This window comes from Ovis canadensis, chromosome 2, assembly GCF_042477335.2.
Source record: "Ovis canadensis isolate MfBH-ARS-UI-01 breed Bighorn chromosome 2, ARS-UI_OviCan_v2, whole genome shotgun sequence".
Classification (NCBI taxonomy): domain Eukaryota; kingdom Metazoa; phylum Chordata; class Mammalia; order Artiodactyla; family Bovidae; genus Ovis; species Ovis canadensis.
Window position 1 is genome coordinate 71782715 of NC_091246.1, and position 21540 is coordinate 71804254.

General features: G+C 43.2%; 1 protein-coding gene across 1 annotated transcript in view; it reads right to left on the reverse strand.

The window, feature by feature from the left end:
• LOC138432364 (uncharacterized) overlaps window positions 1-21540 on the reverse strand; it is a 220713-nt gene that overhangs the window by 56406 nt on the left and 142767 nt on the right. Inside the window, exon 7 of the mRNA XM_069573718.1 lies at window positions 6612-6722. Coding sequence (XP_069429819.1) covers window positions 6612-6722 — 111 coding nt within the window. The remainder of the gene's footprint in view (window positions 1-6611; window positions 6723-21540) is intronic.

A 21540-nucleotide genomic window follows, 5' to 3' on the forward strand; every position in this document is an offset into this window, starting at 1 on the left:
AGCATAAACGCCCTTGCCTCAAGGTGGTTCAACTCTGAAACATTTCCCCAGCTCAAGAATTCCCTGTGGGTTTGCCTGAGTTCTTTATTCCAACTACAGTGCAGCTTAACTCCTCCTCTGCCCAATTTTATCCTAGTTCCTTCACAGGTCAGATTCCTGAGAGCCTTCTGCAATGAATTTCCTGCATGTAAATCTGTGCATCACCATCTGTTTCCTAGGGAACCTGTTCTAAGCCAGATCTTACACAAAAATAAGGGAAAGATAAACAATGCCCACAGCAAGAGGGACTGGGGAGGGCTGTCTCAACTAACACCAAACCAGTCTGATCTGGCCATGGGTGCCAACACCTGGCAGTGAACACAGCCACCAGCCTGGCCATCCCACGCCAGAGAACTGACGTGTGGCCACCTGCGTCCTCTCCATCAGTACTACCCACTCAAACTTTCTCTGAGGAGGGACATATTCCATACTTTCACCGTCTACTACAACAGCCATTAACTACTTGTGGTTACTAAGCACTTGAAATGCAGCTAGTGAGACTAAGAAATTTAATTTTAAAAATGAGTTTATATTTACATATAAAGAGCTGTATGTGTCTAAAGGCTGCCATATTAGACAAAGAAGCCCTAGATTATGAACCCAGTAGATTGAGAAATGCAATGTCACAACATTTCCAGTTCTACCTGCTTTTAATTCCACTACTCATGACCTAGAAATACTTGATCTGACTCCTTAAAAATCATCCTAATGAGACATAGGTAGGAACTATGTGCTAGTAAAGTCTAATTAAGTGGTCCACTAATGATTATGAACATTGTGAAATCTAAGGGCCAGAAAGCTTTGCTGTAAGGATACGCTGATTACAATACATAAATCTATTCATGACTGCTTACTCTCATAGTCTTTTAATTTCCAGCCTTTCAAAGAATTTATCATCGAGATGGAGAGGCATCTGCGTACAATTTTAACTTAAGAAACATCCTCTTCCTTGACTATGTACATGTATACATTTGATTAATGCCTTCTCCCCACTCCCATTTGGTCTATATGCAGAGGGCTTCAGCTTTATGTTTCATAAGAAAAGAAAAAGAGAACAAGAAATAGCTGCTCTTTTGAGGTGGGCCGACTCACAGGCTGGGAACTCAGGGGAGACCTTTAGTTCTGCCCTGTTTCATGGACAAAGATGGTCTCTTATTGACCCAGAAATGTCAGATGCGGCCCAGGGCGAGAGCACACGACTGCACCTGGGCAGGTTCACGACTATCCCGCAAAAAATGACTAAATGTGTGTGCCCTCCAGACAAGGAGTCATTTCCGTCATCTCATCATCTGAGGGTCAGCCCTTACAAAATCAGCTTTAGCCACTGAATGCGACTCAAATTGAATTCAATGCAAACTGAAAATATTCTGTTTACTTAAAGCCCAGAAGCCTTTTGTGAGAAGAATCCAGGGGCAGGCAATGGTAGTTAAATTTGTACATTTTTCTTTCTTGTTACAGTTTTATCTTTTCCGAGCAATTTAATGAAGACTCCAGAGGAAAGAATTAAATGTCTGCTGGTTCAATTACTGAATAATGAAAAGGTGGAAAGGAGCACCATGCGCTGTGTGCCGAGCGGCCAGCAAAGCCTATTCTTAGAGAAGAAACCTTTTCTGTGCTGTTCACACTCACGTGTGCCATCCACAAGTTGTACAGACAAGAGTCGGCGGAGGAAGCAGAAACCGAGCCCTGGTACGACCTTCCTCCACGAGGGTGACAGGCCTGGCCCACAGGGGGCATCGCAGGACACCCACAGTAGCAGCCAGGAACATGGCCAGCCTTCAAGAAGATTCTAACCAGCCCGGCCCCGAATGCATTCGAAACTAGCCTGTCCTTAGGACCACACTCCAGGAAGGCCTCAGGGGCAGAGAGGACGTGCCAGCAAGGATTTCAAGGATACTTTACAGTCCCTGCAGCATTCGGAAAACTACCCCTGCCCCCCACCTGCCCTAGCCATACACAGGAAGATTACAGAAACACAAAAATCCTCCCTGCTTGCTAAAACCAAAGATAAAATAAAGCGATGATGCTTCCGAATTCTTTAGAATATGGTTTAAATGCTTGAAAAATCAAGTCTCCCTGGAAATACTCTGCAAGGAAATAGGCAGTGAAGTGTAGACTGTTCTTGACTCAACGCCCAGGATGACAGTGTATCTCTGCTCACGGTGGGGCCTCCCTGAAACCTGTTCAGTAATATCAGAAGACTCAATGGACAAGTCACTGTACAGCTTCTTTTTCACCTTTGAATTCTTCTCGGTTTATTTAAGAGAATGGCTTTGTTCCTGCAAAACACACACTGAAATGTTTAAGGATAAAAGGCTATGATATACATAACTATCCCATAGGAAAAAATGTGTGTTTCTATTTGCATATATATATATATAATATATATGTATCCACACACACCCCTATATTTGTGTATACATGTTCATGTACACATGTGTTCGTGACAGTGGAGCAAGAGTAAATGATAAAGCAAATGGGACAAAATATGAACAACAGGTGAATCAAGCTGAAGGGAACTTGGGAAGCTTTTGAATTACTTTCTGTTTTTTTACAACTTATTTGTAAGTTTGAAATGAAATAGTTTAAAATAGTTTCAAAGTTCAAAACAATACAAAGTTTTACCATTTTAAATTCTTTCTCTCTTCTTCTCCACATTGGCTTCTTGCTAGAGACCTCCGTAATTAGCCAGCGGACCTACTGGGTAAAAGTGTCCGTGCGGGTAGCCCCGCTCTGCAAGAAGGCAACTGTCCCGCTGACGTGTTTAATCAGGCTGAGAATTCTCTTGGAGAAACCAATCACAGATGGTTCTGGAACAGTTCCTCCTCTGGTGCGCTGGTGATGACTGGAGCTATGTGCTGGGCTGAAGACAGGACTGTGTCTAGGGAGTGCATGAGGATCTCAAGCTAATCTCTTCCTCTCTTCCCTTAAAATATTACAACCAAAGGCATTACATTTTTAAAAATAACTATCAAGTGTGTCTCAAGCCACCATAAATATGTGAATAAATAAACTATGAGAAAGAAGAAATCTCTAACGCTTCTCTCTCTCTCTCTTTTTTTTTTTTTTTTGGTATCTGATACAAGAGACAACAACAACGCCAATCCATCAGAACAGAAGCTCTTTAAATATAAGAATACTCCTTAATTATTTGTTTCTCCTATACTCTCCCAAGAAACAGAACTGTGGGATGCAACTGAATGAAGATGTGATCAAATGAATGTACAACCCCCGAGACAAAGTTCTACATGCAGCTCCTTCTGCTTAAGACTGCATTTTGAAATCTATCAAACACTGAAGCAGAGACATTTTTATCTACGGGTTCTCTCTATGTATGTTTATATTCTTCTTCTCCTTTCTTTTTAGAATTCTGTATTTAAATCTTATTTAGAACTCCAGGAAGAGAAAAGGTGAGGTATTAACTGAGAGAAGATATTTTTTCCCATATAAAACTGAATAGAATTAATGTCCAGAATATAGACATCATTCCTACAAATGAATTAGACAATAAAACAATTTAAAAAAAAAACACTGTACAAAAAAACTGGAACAGGTATTTCATGGAGGAGAAGAGATGGTCAAACACCATGGTCAAAGTCATTTAGTTCAGTTCAGTTGCTCAGTTGTGTCCGACTCTTTGCGACCCCATGAATCGCAGCATGCCAGGCCTCCCTGTCCATCACCAACTCCCGGAGTTCACTCAGACTCATGTCCATAAAGTCAGTGATGCCATCCAGCCATCTCATCCTCTGTCGTCCTCTTCTCCTCCTGCCCCCAATCCCTCCCAGTATCAGTCTTTTCCAATGAGTCAACTCTTTGCATGAGGTGGCCAAAGTACTGGAGTTTCAGCTTTAATATCATTCCCTCCAAAGAAATCCCAGGGTTGATCTCCTTCAGAATGGACTGGTTGGATCTCCTTGCAGTCCAAGGGACTCTCAAGAGTCTTCTCCAACACCATAGTTCAAAAGCATCAATTCTTCGGCTCTCAGCTTTCTTCACAGTCCAACTCTCACATCCATACATGACCACAGGAAAAACCATAGCCTTGACTAGACGGACCTTTGTTGGCAAAGTAATGTCTCTGCTTTTCAATATGCTAACTAGGTTGGTCATAAGTTTTCTTCCAAGGAGTAGGCATCTTTTAATTTCATGGCTGCAGTCACCATCTGCAGTGATTTTGGAACCCAAAAAATAAAGTCTGACACTGTTTCCACTGTTTCTACTGTTTCTCCATCTATTTCCCATGAAGTGATGGGACCAGATGCCATGATCTTCGTTTCCTGAATGTTGAGCTTTAAGCCAACTTTTTCACTCTCCTCTTTCACTTTCATCAAGAGGCTTTTTAGTTCCTCTTCACTTTCTGCCATAAGGGTGGTGTCATCTGCATATCTGAGGTTATTGATATTTTTCCCGGCAATCTTCATTCCAGCTTGTGCTTCTTCCAGCCCAGCGTTTCTCATGATGCACTCTGCATATAAGTTAAATAAGCAGGGTGACAATATACAGCCTTGACGTAGTCCTTTTCCTATTTAGAACCAGTCTGTTGTTCCATGTCCAGTTCTAACTGTTGCTTCCTGACCTGAATATAGGTTTCTCAAGCCCTATTACCCATCAATTCTATTCTTGGGTATATAATGAGATAGGTGGAGAGTGTGTACAAGAATATTCATGATAATACTTGTATAATGGAAGTCATCCAAATCCTGTCAACAGTACACTGCACTAGCAACTTAATGGATTTTATATAACAGAATACTATCCAACATTGATGAGGGCTGTATGCATCAACAAAATGACCCTCAGAAGCAACATCCTGGGTTAAAAAGGCAAATTATAGGATACATACATTATGATCCCATTTATGGAAAGTTCATTAAGATTTGTTTTAGGAATAGAAACTCGTGTGGTAAAACTATAGAGAACAGCATGCAAATGACCAACAAAAATTCAACATAGCGGTTACCTCTGTTTAGGGCAGGAAAGAAGAGTGAACAGGACAAGACACACGAACCTTTATTAGAAATGCTATGGCCTATTCCTTAAAAGACGTAGTGGACACATATTCACTGTATTGTTATTCTTGATATTTTACAAATGTACACATTTTACAAATATTAATATGTATGGTAAGTGAGTGCTCACTCAGGCATGTCTGACTCTTCGTGACCCCACAAAATGTAGACCACAAGGCTTCTCTGTCCAGGTGATTTCCCAGGCAAGGATGCTGGAATGGGTTGCCATTTTCTACTCCATGGGGTCTCCCCGATCCAAGGATCGAATTTGCGTTTCCTGCATTGGCAGGCAGATTCTTTACCAATAAGCCATCAGGGAGGCCCCCAATAATAGGTATACATTTAATAAATATTCTTTTGTGTGTACTCAATATTTAATAAAAATGACTCTTAAGAATTGGTTAGCAAGCCAAAGACCAAAAATATTTTATCCAAGGCTTGTTGGGAGAAGGAAGTGAAACAACACGCTGGCCATCAGGCCTTGGCACTCCTTCCTTCCAGACACGGCATGCTGTCTACTGGTCTCCAGTTCCTCCTGGGTCATTCAATCCAAACTCAGCCATCACTCAGAGCTACCAACTGTCCCAGGTCAGAGGAAAGTTTCAGGATGTTCCTCAGAAGCAGCAGGCAAGCTTCCCTTTCTATCTGCAATTCTAGCCCTCATTTAAGCATAGGCCTCCTCCAGGTGTGAATGACAAGCGCATCACTCTGATCATGTTTGGGCACACACACTTCCAACTCTGCAGCTTGACTGAGTTATTACATCTAAATATCACTGAAAGGTACTATTACTGACTCTTGACTTTGACTTATTCTCCAATATTTGTACACATTTCATAATGATAATGGAGCACCGCATTTAAAACAAAGCATCTCCCTGTCCTCCAGTCAGAATCTGCAATCTGAAAAAACTCCTTGAAACATACATCTCTCCATGCTCCAACTACAACCATGTAGCAACCATCCCTTAAACCAAAATTGAAATTTAAAGTGAGCGGTGCAGTTACTGTCAGCACAGCATTGAATAAAAAAAATCAACCCAGCTCTAGGGATGTCTGACTCCTCACCTTATTGAAGTCGCTCAGTCGTGTCCGACTCTGTGACCCCATGGACTATACTATAGCCCACCAGGCTTCTCCATCCATGGGATTTTCCAGGCAAGGGTACTGGAGTGGGTTGCTATTTCCTTCTCCAGGGGATCTTCCTGACTGAGGAATCGAACCTGGGTTTCCTGTATTGCAGGAAGACGCTTTACCCTCTGAGCCACCAGGGAAGCCCTCCTCACCTTAGTAGGCCATTTTTAAAGATAAGAAAGCATTTACCTTCCCCAGGCCCATCTGCCACCCAGTGGATAGGGAAGAAGAAAGTTTTGTTATATTTTTAGTATTGTGAACTTTTTATATAATTGTTTTCATTATCAATTACTACAATAAAGGTGGGCTTCTTCAGCAGTAACCTCCCAACAGATAAAAAGATCAGACTGGTAAAAAAAATTCTTTTATATATGACTTACCTTGAAAAGTCCATCACTCAGGCCCCTATAAAAATGCAAACACTTACCTCAGCATATTGTGCTACAGAACCGGCCTCAACTGCATAGACTCTAAGAGCTCCAGCTTGTACAGCAAAAAATGACAGTATTCCTGATCCACAACCAACATCCAAAACAACCTGGAAGGAAATGAGAAGACAAAAAGGGGTGAAAACACATACCGGAGCTTTGAGACCAGACAATTAAAGTACTGGCTTTGATTTTTACAAGTGGTCTTACATTGGCCAACTTACGCATCTTGCTGAGACTCCCTTTTCTCATATGTTAAACACAGTTAGTACCTCCCACCTTTTAAGGTTTGCTGTAGGGACAGAGGATGAGATGGCTGGATGGCATCACTGACTCGATGGACGCAAATCTGAGTGAACTCCAGGATTTGGTGATGGACAGGGAGGCCTGGCATGCTGCGATTCATGGGGTCGCAAAGAGTCGGACACGACTGAGCAACTGAACTGAACTGAACTGAACTGTAGGGGTTAATATGAAGTGTATACAAAGTACTTGGCACAAAATTGGTTTTTCTCAAATTATTGCTATCATTACTACAGTTTCTTTGTTACATGGTTTGCTTTTAGGATATTTAGGACCAATAAAAGTAGAGCATCTTGAATGAACTTGCTTATCCTAAATATCAATATGAACAAAATGAAAACTGTCTCCAATAATTCTTAGAATTATATATATATACATATATATATATACACACACACAGGGATATGTTTGTGTATATATATACATATTCAGAAAAAAACTGAAGACAAAGTCTTTCACCCACATAAACTGGGATATAAGCTTTCATTCTAGGTGCCCCCAAAAAAGTTGTGGTGGTTTATATGAAGGGTAGAAGGGTATTAAGACAGTGGACAGACAGAATTTACAGAAACTTTCCTTCTAGAATTTAAATCAACAAAACCACCACTCACTGGCACAAAAGGACAAGCCAATATTTGGACCTGCATGCTAAGAGGAAGAGGTGGATGGTATGGACTGGATCTCTGGCCCAACACACTGCTGAAGCTGAGGTCTAAAGCTCAGTCTGATGGTTGAAACCTTAGGATTCTGTATTTCTGCCATATCTTTTATTCTTAGCATCTTTTCGCACTAGCTTTGAGCAAGGCATTTCACATGGCTCAAACCTTTACAATAAATGTATGAATAGATAGCATTATCATGTGTACTTGTAAGATGACTAAACTGAAAATCAGAGACACTGAATGAGCCCATTTTTACCTAGCATAAGCAGGGCAACTAGGAGTTGAATCTGGGCATTTCTGCCTTCCAAGCTCATGTTTCATAAAATCACACACTGATTACTTAAGTTCATTTTTATAAATCTGACATTTTAACCCAGCAATACCAAGAGGCAATGAATGACAAGGAAACAAAGTATTAATTTTTTTTCAGGAAAATTTATAACAGTTTTTACTTTTACTTTGATAGCAGGAAAAATTTTCCAAAAAGTAGGAAATATTGGAGGTCGCACATTCATGGGTGTGTGCGTGTGTTTTAATTGCAATATCATACTGTGCTGACACAGATTCGGTGCCATTATTCTAAGAGAACATGCTGTTAGTAATGGGCTCACAGTGCTCACTTGTATTAATTCTAGAGCTGTGGCTGTATTCCATTCGGTCTCCTAGGGCCTGGGTAATTAGGAGCATTACCAATTTAAAATGCCACCCAGTCTCTGGAATTTGCCGTCAGGCTGCCTATCCTTTTAGAAATACCGCTATTTATTTCTCCCCATCCTCTCTAGGAGCATCATCTTCACATGGCCCTGGTTTACTGCAAGAACACTCACGATTTCTGGCTAAAGAACAGAGGCTCTGTAGGTTGGACATTGCAACCCACGGCCCCCTCAAAAAATGCACCACACCCAGAAGAACTTTTTCTGAATCTTCTTCAATTAAAAATAGAACACCTTCGATTTCTGTGTTCAGTCCAAAATAGGGATACAAAATTAAGACACGACAGAAACTGCACCTGCTTGCTCTGGTGACAGGTGCCCCAGAAATGTGTGAAGGGAACATTTTATTAGGGTCTCACGAGGTACATCTTAGAGGAGTGTATTTCAGTTCCCTTGATCCTTCAGACTAAAAAACAAAGACATGTTTAACCACTAGGAGAGAGACAGTGGAGAGAGGGGATGAGGAGAGAGAGAAAAGAGGTGAGAGGGAGCCTGACGTGGTTCAACTTTTTGCCAAATTAGGACTTTAAGTAGGAAGACGCTTTGACAGACCCAGACTATCTAGAGAAGAGCTGAAAACTATTCCCAAATACCTTATTTCAATAACTAATTTCAAGTCAAAACAACTTTATTCATTTGGGTGATTTCAAAACAGAGCATAGCCCTTGAAAAAGAATCTGATCATTTTCTAGCATTATCCAGATAATGCCATCTGTTTCCCGCTTGTGTGTATATTTAAAAAGTTAACAAGTGAATTTTCAGTCTGGGGCTTGTAGAAGAGGGAGCGGAGAGGGAAGGACATTCTGCCTTGTCGACGCAGAGCCATGAAATGCTGGAAACAAAGCTGAGGGATGCTGAGAATACATTCTCTGGTGAAAAATGAAAGAGTCAAAGCAAATATTCAGCCTCTAATGGAAACAGACTCTCTTGGCCCTTTCCAACTGGGATTTCCCAGACTAGGAGGAGAGAGGGCATTAACACAGATAATTCTTTTACACCTTCTTACCTGGCACCTCAGGAAGCCTTGGAGCTGCCACTAATCACATTTTCTTGTCCTCACAGAAGATTATATTGAGCCTATTTTTTATTCTACCATTGGGAGGCCATCACAGAACTGGGTATGCTTGAGGACCTTATACTTCATGGTCCTAAAAAAAACTCTCTCCCCTCAGACAGAGGCAAAAGGGAGTCATAAAATCCCCTTTCACGTGTAAAGCAGTGTGTAGTTTCCAAAGGACGGTCCCTTGACGCTCTCTATGTGGTCCTCATACCTCCATGGGATACATAGTGTGTGGCAGGGCCCCACTGTATTGAGAAGGAAACAGGCTTGCAGAGACTGTTTTCAGCCAGACGTAACGCGGCTGGTAAGGGGCAGGGCTGGATGGGAACGCAGTGCTCAGCCCTCGGCATCACAGCCATCCTTCTGCAGAGTCACAAATGGGAGGAAAGCGTGGACTAGGAAGAGAGGCCCTGACCACACCGCACTCTGACTAAACATCTGCGACGGCTCCATGGTATTGGACTCTGGTTGGGATCAACCAAGAGAAGGGACGACAGGAGGTCAGAGGAGCGGCAGGACATCAGGGGACCTATTCTCCTGACCTTCTCCCTCCTGGGTCTCCATGGACTGGCTGTGCCTCTCCACCAAAGCCACGGCTCTGTTGAGCTTCCATTTCTTACAGCTCTGACTATTGTTTCAGGTTTCCTGCAACCACTGCTTTCTCTCTCCTCCTTTAGGCCTAGGGGTGGTAACAGGTGCCCACTCTTGCTGGTGCTAGGGAATTTCACCGTCTCGTGCTGGTTCCCTCTATTCTGCCCACAGCACTGTAAATGGTCCTGTCCTTTAACTCTCCTAAAACACCTTGTTGGGTATGCCATGTCTCTACTGCAGGAACTCTGCCTATTACACCAACTCTTCCTTCTGTTCCCCAGCAGGGAATATTTCCTTAACCTTTGCTCCCCTCCCAGGCTAAGTTGAGAACTCCTGTTCTATGCTTTTTTTATCATCACCTACTCAAGCAAAGAAATGGAGGGAAAGAACAGAATGGGAAAGACTAGAGATCTCTTCAAGAAAATTAGAGATACCAAGGGAACATTTCATGCAAAGATGGGCTCAAGAAAGGACAGAAATGGTATGGACCTAACAGAAGCAGAAGATATTAAGAAGAGGTGGCAAGAATACACAGAAGAACTGTACAAAAAAGAGCTTCACAACCCGGATAATCACAATGGTGTGATCACTCATCTAGAGCCAGACATCCTGGAATGTGAAGTCAAGTGGGCCTTAGAAAGCATCACTACAAACAAAGCTAGTGGAGGTGATGGAATTCCAGCTGAGCTGTTTCAAATCCTAAAAAATGATGCTGTGAAAGTGCTGCACTCAATATGCCAGCAAATTTGGAAAACTCAGCAGTGGCCACAGGACTGGAAAAACTCAGTTTTCATTCCAATCCCAAAGAAAGGCAATGCCAAAGAATGCTCAAACTACCGCACAATTGCATTCATCTCACACACTAGCAAAGTAATGCTCAAAATTCTCCAAGCCAGGCTTCAGCAATACATGAAACGTGAACTTCCAGATGTTCAAGCTGGTTTTAGAAAAGGCAGAGGAACCAGAGATCAAATTGCCAACATTCGCTGGATCATGGAAAAAGCAAGAGAGTTCCAGAAAAACATCTATTTCTGCTTTATTGAGTATGCCAAAGCCTTTGACTGTGTGGATCACAATAAACTGTGGAAAATTCTTCAAGAGATAGGAATACCAGACCACCTGACCTGCCTCTTGAGAAATTTGTATGCAGGCCAGGAAGCAACAGTTAGAACTGGACATGGAACAATAGACTGGTTCCAAATAGGAAAAGGACTACGTCAAAGCTGTATATTGTCACCCTGCTTATTTAACTTCTATGCAGAGTACATTACGAGAAACGCTGGGCTGGAAGAAGCACAAGCTGGAATCAAGATTGCTGGGAGAAATATCAATAACCTCAGATATGCAGATGACACTACCCTTATGGCAGAAAGTGAAGAGGAACTAAAAAGCCTCTTGATGAAAGTAAAAGAGGAGAGTGAAAAGGTTGGCTTAAGGCTCAACATTCAGAAAACGAAGATCATAGCATCCGGTCCCATCACTTCATGGGAAATAGATGGGGAAACAGTGGAAACAGTGTCAGACTTTATTTCTGGGGGCTCCAAAATCACTGCAGATGGTGACTGCAGCCATGAAATTAAAAGACGCTTACTCCTTGGAAGAAAAATTATGAGCAACCTAGATAGCATTTTCAAAAGCAGAGACATTAGTTTGCCAACAAAGGTCCGTCTAGTCAAGGCTATGGTTTTTCCAGTGATCATGTATGGATGTGAGAGTTGGACTGTGAAGAAGGCTGAGTGCCAAATTGATGCTTTTGAACTGTGGTGTTGCAGAAGACTCTTGAGAGTCCCTTGGACTGCAAGGAGATCCAACCAGTCCATTCTGAAGGAGATCAGCCCTGGGATTTCTTTGGAAGGAATGATGCTAAAGCTGAAACTCCAGTACTTTGGCCACCTCATGTGAAGAGTTGACTCATTGGAAAAGACTCTGATGCTGGGAGGGATTGGGGGTAGGAGGAGAAGGGGATGACAGAGGATGAGACGGCTGGATGGCATCACCGACTCGATGGACGCGAGCCTGAGTGAACTCCGGGAGTTGGTGATGGACAGGGAGGCCTGGCATGCTGCGATTCATGGGGTCGCAAAGAGTCGGACACGACTAAGCGAATGAACTGAACTGAACTCAAGCCTTCCCTCTGCAACATTCACCACAGTTATACTTTTTCATTCAAGGAGGAACTATCTGATTAATTTCTGCTCCCTGTTCTGGATCCTAAGCTTCATTAAAGGAGAGACTTCTGTTTCTCAGAACACTCATTAAATCCTTGTTAAACAAACTGAACAAAATAGAAATAGGTCTCACTACCACAGAGAAGGAACATATTCATGATCCAAAAGATAGAGTACAAATCCGTTACCTCCGTGAGAAAGCACCTTCTACCGGCAAAACACATCCACTTCAACCTTGTGATCTTAACAAGCATCCTTCCAAGGATGACTTTCCTTTGATGGTGCCATACCATCATCACATTACAATCTAGTTAGCTCTGGTTTACCATGTTCCTCTAGAGACAGAATTCATCCTCAGCTCCCCCTGGATACACAGGCAGTTAACTACAGAAGTGGTTAATTTGGGGTTCATATGGGGCAGCAGCAGAAAATGGTATGAAATCCTTGCCAGGACTGATGGGGAAAAGTCAACGATTGGTCCATGTAACAATGGTCCAACGCTCTGTGAATTTGTTTGTAAATAAAGTTTAAAAAAATATTAAAAAGATAAGGTCATTTTCACATGTACAGATGATTTTAATTACATGCTCTTACGGTTTCCCGGGCAAAGAAATCTTGCAAAATGTTTGGACAGGGCTAAAAAGGTTCCAAGAGGGTTCAGAGATATTCATCAAGATTTACTAGGTTAAAATTAACAAAGAACACCCAGGTCCTTATGAAAACATGAAACACAAGTACCCTGGAATAATAAAGTAAAAATAAACATGTACCATTGTTTTTATACTTACTTTGTACTATGCTTGCTGAGTACCTTTACCTTATTTATGCATGACAATGACTATCAAACTCGGGCACCTTATTTTCTCCATGGTACAAATAAAGAGACTGAAAACTAGACAGAACTGAAGTCATACACTTAATAAATGGGCAGAGATGAGATAAAAACAAATGTACCTAACTGAAACATTATGCTATTAGCCACTTCCCCCAGCTTTGAGTCAAAGCTTTTTCTGTGTGCTGTTCAGGCTACAGTAATAATATTGGGCACATTTAGTCTTCTTTCCATGCTACCCGTTTTACAACTACCTTCCAAGATTGAGGTCCTGACTATCCTACAATCAGTTCTTCAAGTTATGCCAGCTGTTATGCATTCACTGTTTCTTCATTTGCTTGAGGGTATCAATGGCTGCCCTGAACTGCAAACCCTAACTGTCATTTTTGTATGCCTCCTACTCCTAAACTGCGTCCTACCACTGGGCACTTTCACGGCCATTGCTGCTTCTTCCAGACATTATTTTATTACATCCGCAGATACCACTATTGAACCATCCCAAGTTACAAGAACCCCATGCTTTCGCAATGTCATGTACTTTATCATCATAGCTGTCTGGGTTACGATGGGCTCATAGCCCATAGTGACGGGCTCCCTACCCCCACAGACTGCACCCAACTGTTCCAACAACCAAATTGCTAACTAACAGGTTTACTGAACAGCTTCTAGGGAGGAACAGAATGACTGAACTACACAGTCTTCTGCAGGCCACCACATCTCTCACTCTGGCTTTTGTCAGAGAAGAAAAACTCCAAATCACCTCAAGAGCTACAGAAGACATCCCTTTGTGGCCTCCACAACTAGGTTTAAATCCTGTTCAGATAATTGGCACTTTCACTATGGCAGAAGAGTTCCTCAGTGACGGCTTCTCATAAGACAGAACTCTACAACTGTTGTGCAGTTAAACTGGCTTTCAACAAAAGGGTTGCCTGTATTTAAACAATGAGTATTTAATACTTATGAGCACCCTTGTTTCACCCCACCTTGTTTCTTCTGGCAGAGGACAGATAAATCCATCAACAATTTTTTCACCACCCTTTCACCGGTTCTCCAACTACTTTTCTCTGTTATTATGAGAAATACAGAGATGCTGATCACTCTCAGCTTCTCTCCCCATGATTATCCCCCTTCATATGCTGCCAACAGACTCAGACAAGCTCACTCAGCTCTAAACCCTTTGGCATGCAATCATTCATCAGACATCAAAAGTGACTCCTACTACTCATTGTGCCAAATACGGCTAGATGCTGGAAATGCAGAGATGAAAATAACCTGTCTAGTCGGGAGAAGTACAATAATGTGTTCTCGTAGCAACGATAGTATTTTAACAGGCACAATGAAAGCATGAAAGAGGAATAGTCTGCTCTACTAAGGAGCTGGAAAGACTTCATTGAGATGACCCGAAGAGTGAAAATCGACAGATAAGTTGATGTGTGTCGTGTGAATGGAGGGGGTGGCGGGAGTTTCAAGCTGAAAGCGTATGAAGGCACCAATGAATGACAACCAGTCATGTTTGTTGTTCAGTCACCCAGTCATGTCCAGCTCTTTGCAGAGCCCTGGGCTGCAGCACACCAGGCTTCCCTGCCACATCCGGGAGGCAGCAAATTTTCTCAGGAGCATGATGTGTGTGGTAGAGACAGAAGTTGGGCGAATGGTTGAGAAATTAACAGCGCAAGAGTAAAGGGTGATGCTTGATTGTAAATGGTCTTGTATATGACACTAAGAGCTTGGACTTAATCCTTAAGCAAAGAAGGACCATAAAAATGTTTTCAGTGGAAGAATTATTTCATAGTTGGATTTCAGCAACATCAGTGTGGCATAGATTGGAGGACAAGATATCAGAGGCAGCAAAGCAGACACTGGTAGTTCCTAATCACCCTCAGTCCCTTCTTCCTTCCTATCAGAACCTCACTCTGTGTGATTTATGCCCCTCTGTGTGATTAGCCATCCCCAGTGCCAGCCTGGGAAACTCAACATTCAGAAAACTAAGATCATGGCATCTCATCCCATAACTTCATAGCATATAGATGGGGAAACAATGGAAACAGTGAAAGACTTTATTTTCTTGGGCTCCAAAATCACTGCGAATGGTGACTGCAACCATGAAATTAAAAGATGCTTGCTCCTTGGAAGGAAAGCTATGACCAACCTAGACAGCATATGAAAAAGTAGAGACATTACTTTGCTGACAAAGGTCCATCTAGCCAAAGCTGTGGTTTTCACAGTAGTCATGTATGGATGTGAGAGTTGGACTATAAAGAAGGCAGAGCACCAAAGAACTGATGCTTTTGAACCATGGTGTTGGAGAAGACTCTTGAGAGTCCCCTGAACTGCAAGATCACACCAGTCAGTCCTAAAGGAAATCAACCGTGAATATTCATTGGAAGGACTGATGGTGAAGCTGAAGCTCCAATACTTTGGCCACCTGATGCAAAGAGCTGACTCACTGGAAAAGACCCTGACGCTGGGCAAGATTGAAGGCAAAAGGAGAAGAGGGTGGCAGAGGATGAGATGGTTGGATGGTATCACTGACTCAATGGACATGAGTTTGAGCAAACTCTGGGAGACAGTGAAGGACAGAGAAGAATGGTGTGCCGCAATCCATGGGGTCTCAAAGAGTCGGACACAACCGAGCAACTGAACAACAAGTCCCAAACAAAGGAGCCTGACTGGTTCAGGGCAATAATAAGTGGTTCTTTTTCTCTTGCCAGTGATGGCTTTTATACATGTTGTGTGTAATACAATATTGCTAATAAGACCAGAGGAGAAGTCTGTTGGGAGCTACTGGAAAATTTTATGCCTTTTAAGACAGACACACAAGAAAGATGTTACTTCCTTCTTGGAAATGATTAAATTTAAATGTAATGTTCAGAGGAACTGGATTAAAACACCTCGGAATCTCCCTACGTCCAGCATTTCAGCCAATTTGAATAGGATTTCCTCCTACTTGAGGCCGAAGTTATCTTAACTGGTATAAGTAGGGAAACTAATTGGAAAATATTTGCAATACTCTAGAAGGCAATGGCACCCCACTTCAGTACTCTTGCCTGGAAAATCCTATGGATGGCGGAGTCTGGTGGGCTGCAGACCATGGGGTTTCTAAGAGTCAGACATGACTGAGCAACTTCCCTTTCACTTTTCACTTATTGGAGAAGGAAATGGTGACCCACTGCAGTGTTCTTGCCTGGAGAATCCCAGGGACTGGGGAGCCTGGTGGGCTGCCGTCTATGGGGTCGCACAGAGTCAGACACGACTGAAGCGTGACTGTAGCAGCAGCAGAAAAGACACAGTAAGAATGAGAACTAAGAATCAGCTGTGGGACAAAGGGGAAGAGAAGAGCTGCAAAAATGCTGTGTTCATAGACACTAAAGAATTTGGAAACTGGAAAGTATAAGAAAAGGTCGAGATTGACTCTGGGTTCCTGGCTGAGGTGATGTTTATAACACCTTCAGTTTTTGCAGCTAGAGTGGAATGTTTGCTTGCCTTGCTGACTGGCCACAGTGGCTGTAGAAATTGCTTGTGCTGGTCTTTGAAAAGTGGAGCTGTTTCACTGCTGCTGCTACAGCCACTGCTGCTCACAGAGCCTGCAGCAGAGGCTTCTCCTGTCCCTCACACTATGCATGGGCACAACTGAACAGTGCCCACCTCACTGAGACCACATGCGCTTTCTCCCCTGCCTCCTCCTGCTGCTGAGGCACTACAGCCCCCATCTGGCACGCATGCAGCTGCACCTCGGAGAGTAAGGGAGGTAACCCTGTGGGGGCACGCTCCACCAGTGGGAGATGGCAGCCAGTGGAGAAACCATTCTCCTCCTCCACCCATGAACTATCTGAAGACAAAGTGGTTTCGTATGATCTCTCTGAAGATGTCTTATGACACCGAGCATTCAGTTTTTCATCAAGCATTGGCTAGCTCAGTAACAGCCCCCTGCCCCCAACACACCTGCCCTCCCTCTTTCCCTGCCTTGCTCCTGCTCTGGGGAGACTGCCCTCCCTCAGACAGTCCTAGCACATAAGCCTTTCCTGCATGATCTGTGATCTGGGGATCTGAGGCTAAGAAAACAGCGGTCCTTAAACAAAATTCAATGCCTGTTGACATTTTTCTTTAATTCTGTCTTTTCTGGATTTTTGTACTTCTAAATTCTAAACCTAAGCTACTACTCTGGAGCTGAGTGACTGTGTCAGCACCTCAGATTTAGGAAAGTGAGCAAAAAGACGACACAAGCTCTAGGTTCACTGATGCCCAAGTCCTAGTTCAGGGCTGGAGAAGACCAGGTTCTGGTATAGGACTTTGCTTTGTCAAATTTAACTGCTTTTACTGACTTGATTCTCTTTATCTATTTACCTTCCCATCTTGCAAAGTAGATATTAACACAAAGACATCTACGTTAGAAGTTCCTGCTGTACTGAGCCTTTAACAAAGTCAGTAACAAATAACAAAGTCAGTAGTTGCTCCAAATTAGCCTTTCATGCCACTGTCTTATATGGAATGTGAAAGGTTCAGAAATTCAACCCTAGGATATTCTTAAAATGCACTGCCTTTTGTGGGAGGGGACGCCACCAGGCAGAAGTTAATAGTAAGCTAACCAATAAAACCATGTCAGTGAAAACAAAGTTCTTTTTTGCCCTGGCTCTCTCCCATGCGCTGCTGAGGCACTGAGAATTTCCCCTTAGGCAATCTGTGCCTTCTTTAATGGTTTTGCAAAAGTGGCATCTGGTATGATTGTTATTAGCGCCACTTACCAGATATTTCTGGTTCTCCTTATGGGCACATGGCAGAACTGCATCCCTTGCCCTTTGGAAATCAGGAATGGCCATGAGCCTGGTGGACTACAGCCTGTGGGTTGCAAAGAGTCGGACATGACTGAGCACACACACGGCTCGCTTTGGCCCATGTAACGTGCCAGGAGTTAAGATGGGTCACTTCTGGGAGGAAGACTGAAGAATGAGGCGTGTGCTTTGCCACATACCCCTTCTCCATGTCACACATGGAGGCGGCTTCCTCAGCCTGGGTCTCAGGGTCAGAATGAGACAAAACACAGCCCTCAGCTAACCCGTAGTGGATTAAACAAGCAATATATAAAGCTCTACTGGTTTAAACCACAGAGGTCTGAGGACTGACTGTTACAGCTGCATAACCTAGTTCACCCCAGCAAGCCCAGCTAAACCATACCCCTGCAGTGCTGATGATTCCTGATTCAGATTCCCCAGTGTGTTCACAGAACTCTGATGCTGTGCTGAGACTGGTGCAGCAGTTCATTCAGTTCTTACAGTCATCATATGTTAAGTGTTCTTAACTCATTTTAAAATTGACTTCCAAACGATTAAGGTCAAATGTCAGCATCTTGAAAGGTACAGAGACTGGCTTGGAGCAGTTATCTTGACTAGAAAATCCATCTACTACATTAAAGCCCCTAGCTCCCTCTTTTCCAAATGCCCTGAAAAACAGGCTGTGATTGTTGTTTATTCAGTCTTCTTGGCTCGCCTTGAAAGCTGCACTTTGCTTTCACACCAAATGAAAGCACTTTCCTGTGCTGGTTCTGGCATCTTTCTCCAGTGCCCTCACAGGAGCAGAGTCTATCCAAGCTCAGGAGAATCCTGGCACAGACACACCATCTGCTTCACTCACTCTCATTTAGGAAATCTTCGCGGGGGCCCCCTCAGGACTTCAGGGGCCAAAGAGATCCGTTAAAACCAAGATCCATTTTCTCCCTCTACCTCCTCACCTGGACTACAGAGGATCAATCTCAGGGATGAGTTTTTGTGGCAGACGATCTAACATGAACCTTGGCCTCTGCACCAGGCTGAAGTAGTGTCCTCCAAAATTCGTGTCTACCCAGGATCCGTAATGTGACTGTATTTGGAAATATGGTTTTTACAGATATATCAAATTAAGAGTATCATAATTGGACTAGGGAGAGCCCTAAAGGCCTGGCGCCATTACAAGGAGAGGGAGGTTTACACAGAGACATAAGACACACAGGGAGAATGCTACCCGACAAAGATGAGACTGGAGTGATGCATTTTTTAAGAAACACTGAGGACCACCAGCAACCCCAAGAAGCTAGGGAAAGGCGAGGAAGGATCTTCCCCTAGAGCGTTCAGAGGGAGCATGGGCTTGCTGACACCCTGATTTTGGACTTCTGACCTCTGGAACTGGGAGAGAATAAATTTCTGTTGTTCTAAGCTACCCAGTTTGCAGTAATTTGTTATGACAGCCCCAGGAAAGTAACAGCCTCCAAAGTCCAAGTCAGAGGGAAATATAATACATACACAAAACAGACAAACATGATATACACAAAAAACATAATATACACCAAACAGATACATCTACATGTGTACATGTATCGCAGAGACTGTTTTTCGCAATCACATCCTATCCTCATACACATTCCAAAAATCACATAAATAATATATCAGTCTGATTACCAACCCAGAACATAAAAAGAATGACTCTACATTGCTCCTAAAATCACTGTGCAGTCCTAGCAGACCTGAGTTTACATGTAGCTCTTCCACTTAGGAGCCATATACCTTCACGCAAGTCAGTTAAATTTGTGTATCTCTGGTCCTTTTATCTATATCACGAGGCTAATAACATATCTTGAATTTCTCAGGTGGTGTGGTTGGCGTTTACCATTCTTTGGTGCCTCTCTGAACTCTCATCGGAACCCTCTTCCTTTGCTTGGGGGAATGGCCCACTTTGGAGGCACACACCTCCAGCCTGGGAAGCTGCAGGGGTCTCACACTCTTTCCCAGCATCCGAGGCATGACTGAGGCTCTACAGATAAGATGCACTTTGCATGTGAAACCAACAGTGCATAGACTCAGACAGCACAGAATCCACGCTGGTGAGGTCAAGGCCATCTCCAGGTTCCAGCAGCACAACAGAGAAAGGTCCTAAGGCCATCACTCAAGGGTAGTATCAGGTGAAGCTATGTATGCTGGGGCGTCTACATTTGGCTACACTGATGTCTCCCAGAGATCAATTCTGTAGCATGATTTCGGAAATTATTTTTGATCTTATAGCCTCCATGCCTAGTTGTCTGATGATCTGCATACTTTTAGGAAATTCTTTTTTCTCTTTTTGTTCTTTATTTTCTTAAGTTAGCAGAGTTGGTTTCTGATGCTGGCAGCTAAGGACCCTGACTAACATACAAGGATTATGAGAGAAGATATGCAAAGCACCTAGCAGGAGTCACTTCCTTTCTTCCCACTTTCATACAGAGCTCTAAATGAGGATTCTGCTGTCAATGGTTAACAATACTCAGGGGTGAGAAGTGGAGGATGTGAAGAGCGGATGAAGAAAATGTGGTATACACACACAATGGAATATTATGTTGTCTTAAAAAAAGGAGATCTTGCCATGTATGACATGGGGCTTCCCAGGTGGCTCGGTGGTAAAGAATCCACCTGCCTATGCAGGAGACATGGGTTCGATCCCTGCATTGGGAAGAACCCCTGGAGAAGGGAACGGTAACCCCCTCCAGTATCCTTGCTGGGAAAATCCTACTGACATAAGTGCCTCGGGGACTACAGTCCATGAGGTCGCAGAGAGTAGGACATGACTGAGCACGCATGCATGCATGCATACCATGTGCGACAACAGAGATGAACCTGGAGGACATTATATTAAGTGGAATAAATCAGACACAGAGGGATGAATGCTGCATGATTTCGCGTATATGAAGTAGTGTATAGTACAGAAGCAGAGTAGAATGGTGGTTGTTGCCAGTGGCTGGAGAGAGAGGAAAACAGGAAAGTATTAGTCAAAAGGTACAAAGTTTCAGTTATGGAGGATGAATCACTCTCACTTCCTAGACATCTATTTCACAGCTTAGAGCCTAGAGTTACCAACACCATAGCTGCATGTGTGCATCCTCAGTCATGTCCAGCTCTTTGCAACCCCTTGGACTGTGGCCCACCAGGCTTCTCTGTCCCTGCAATTCTTCAGGCAAGAATACTGGAGTGGGTTGCCATGCCCTCTTCCAGAAGTTCTTTCCAAATCATAGATCGACCCGGAGTTTCCTGCATCTCCTGCATTGGCAGGCAGATTCTTTACCACTGAGCCACATGGGAAGCCCCTCATGGGTGTATACGTATCCCCAAACTCATCAAGATGTATATATTAAATATGTACAGCTTTCTGTCTGTGCTTCATACCTCATTAAACAGTTTAACTTTTTTTTTCAGGAAGTGAGACCTGTTCTAACAGGTGTCAACATGACTATCTGGCAGGCATGTGCTGAGGCCTTTACTCCCTCTGTGATGAAGGCTGGCCCTCATTCACGCACCAGGCTGAACAAACAAAGCAGCAGCAGTGTTTTAAAGTCAGAGAATTTCAGAGCAGGATCAGGTCCAGATACTCAACCAAACTGATGATAAGTTCACACCAAAGAAAACTCACACTGGACAAGCCAGAAGCTCAGGCTCTGCGAATCTGCACATCATCTGACAATCGGAACAGGTGGCTTTGCATGTTTGTTGTAGTTATTTATGTTTTCTTTTAAGCCTTTAAATCCCTGAATCCCTTCTGTCTAAGTCCACCTCACTTGTGGATGCACAAAGCAGCTGGGGATTCTCTCCTTTACTGAAAATGA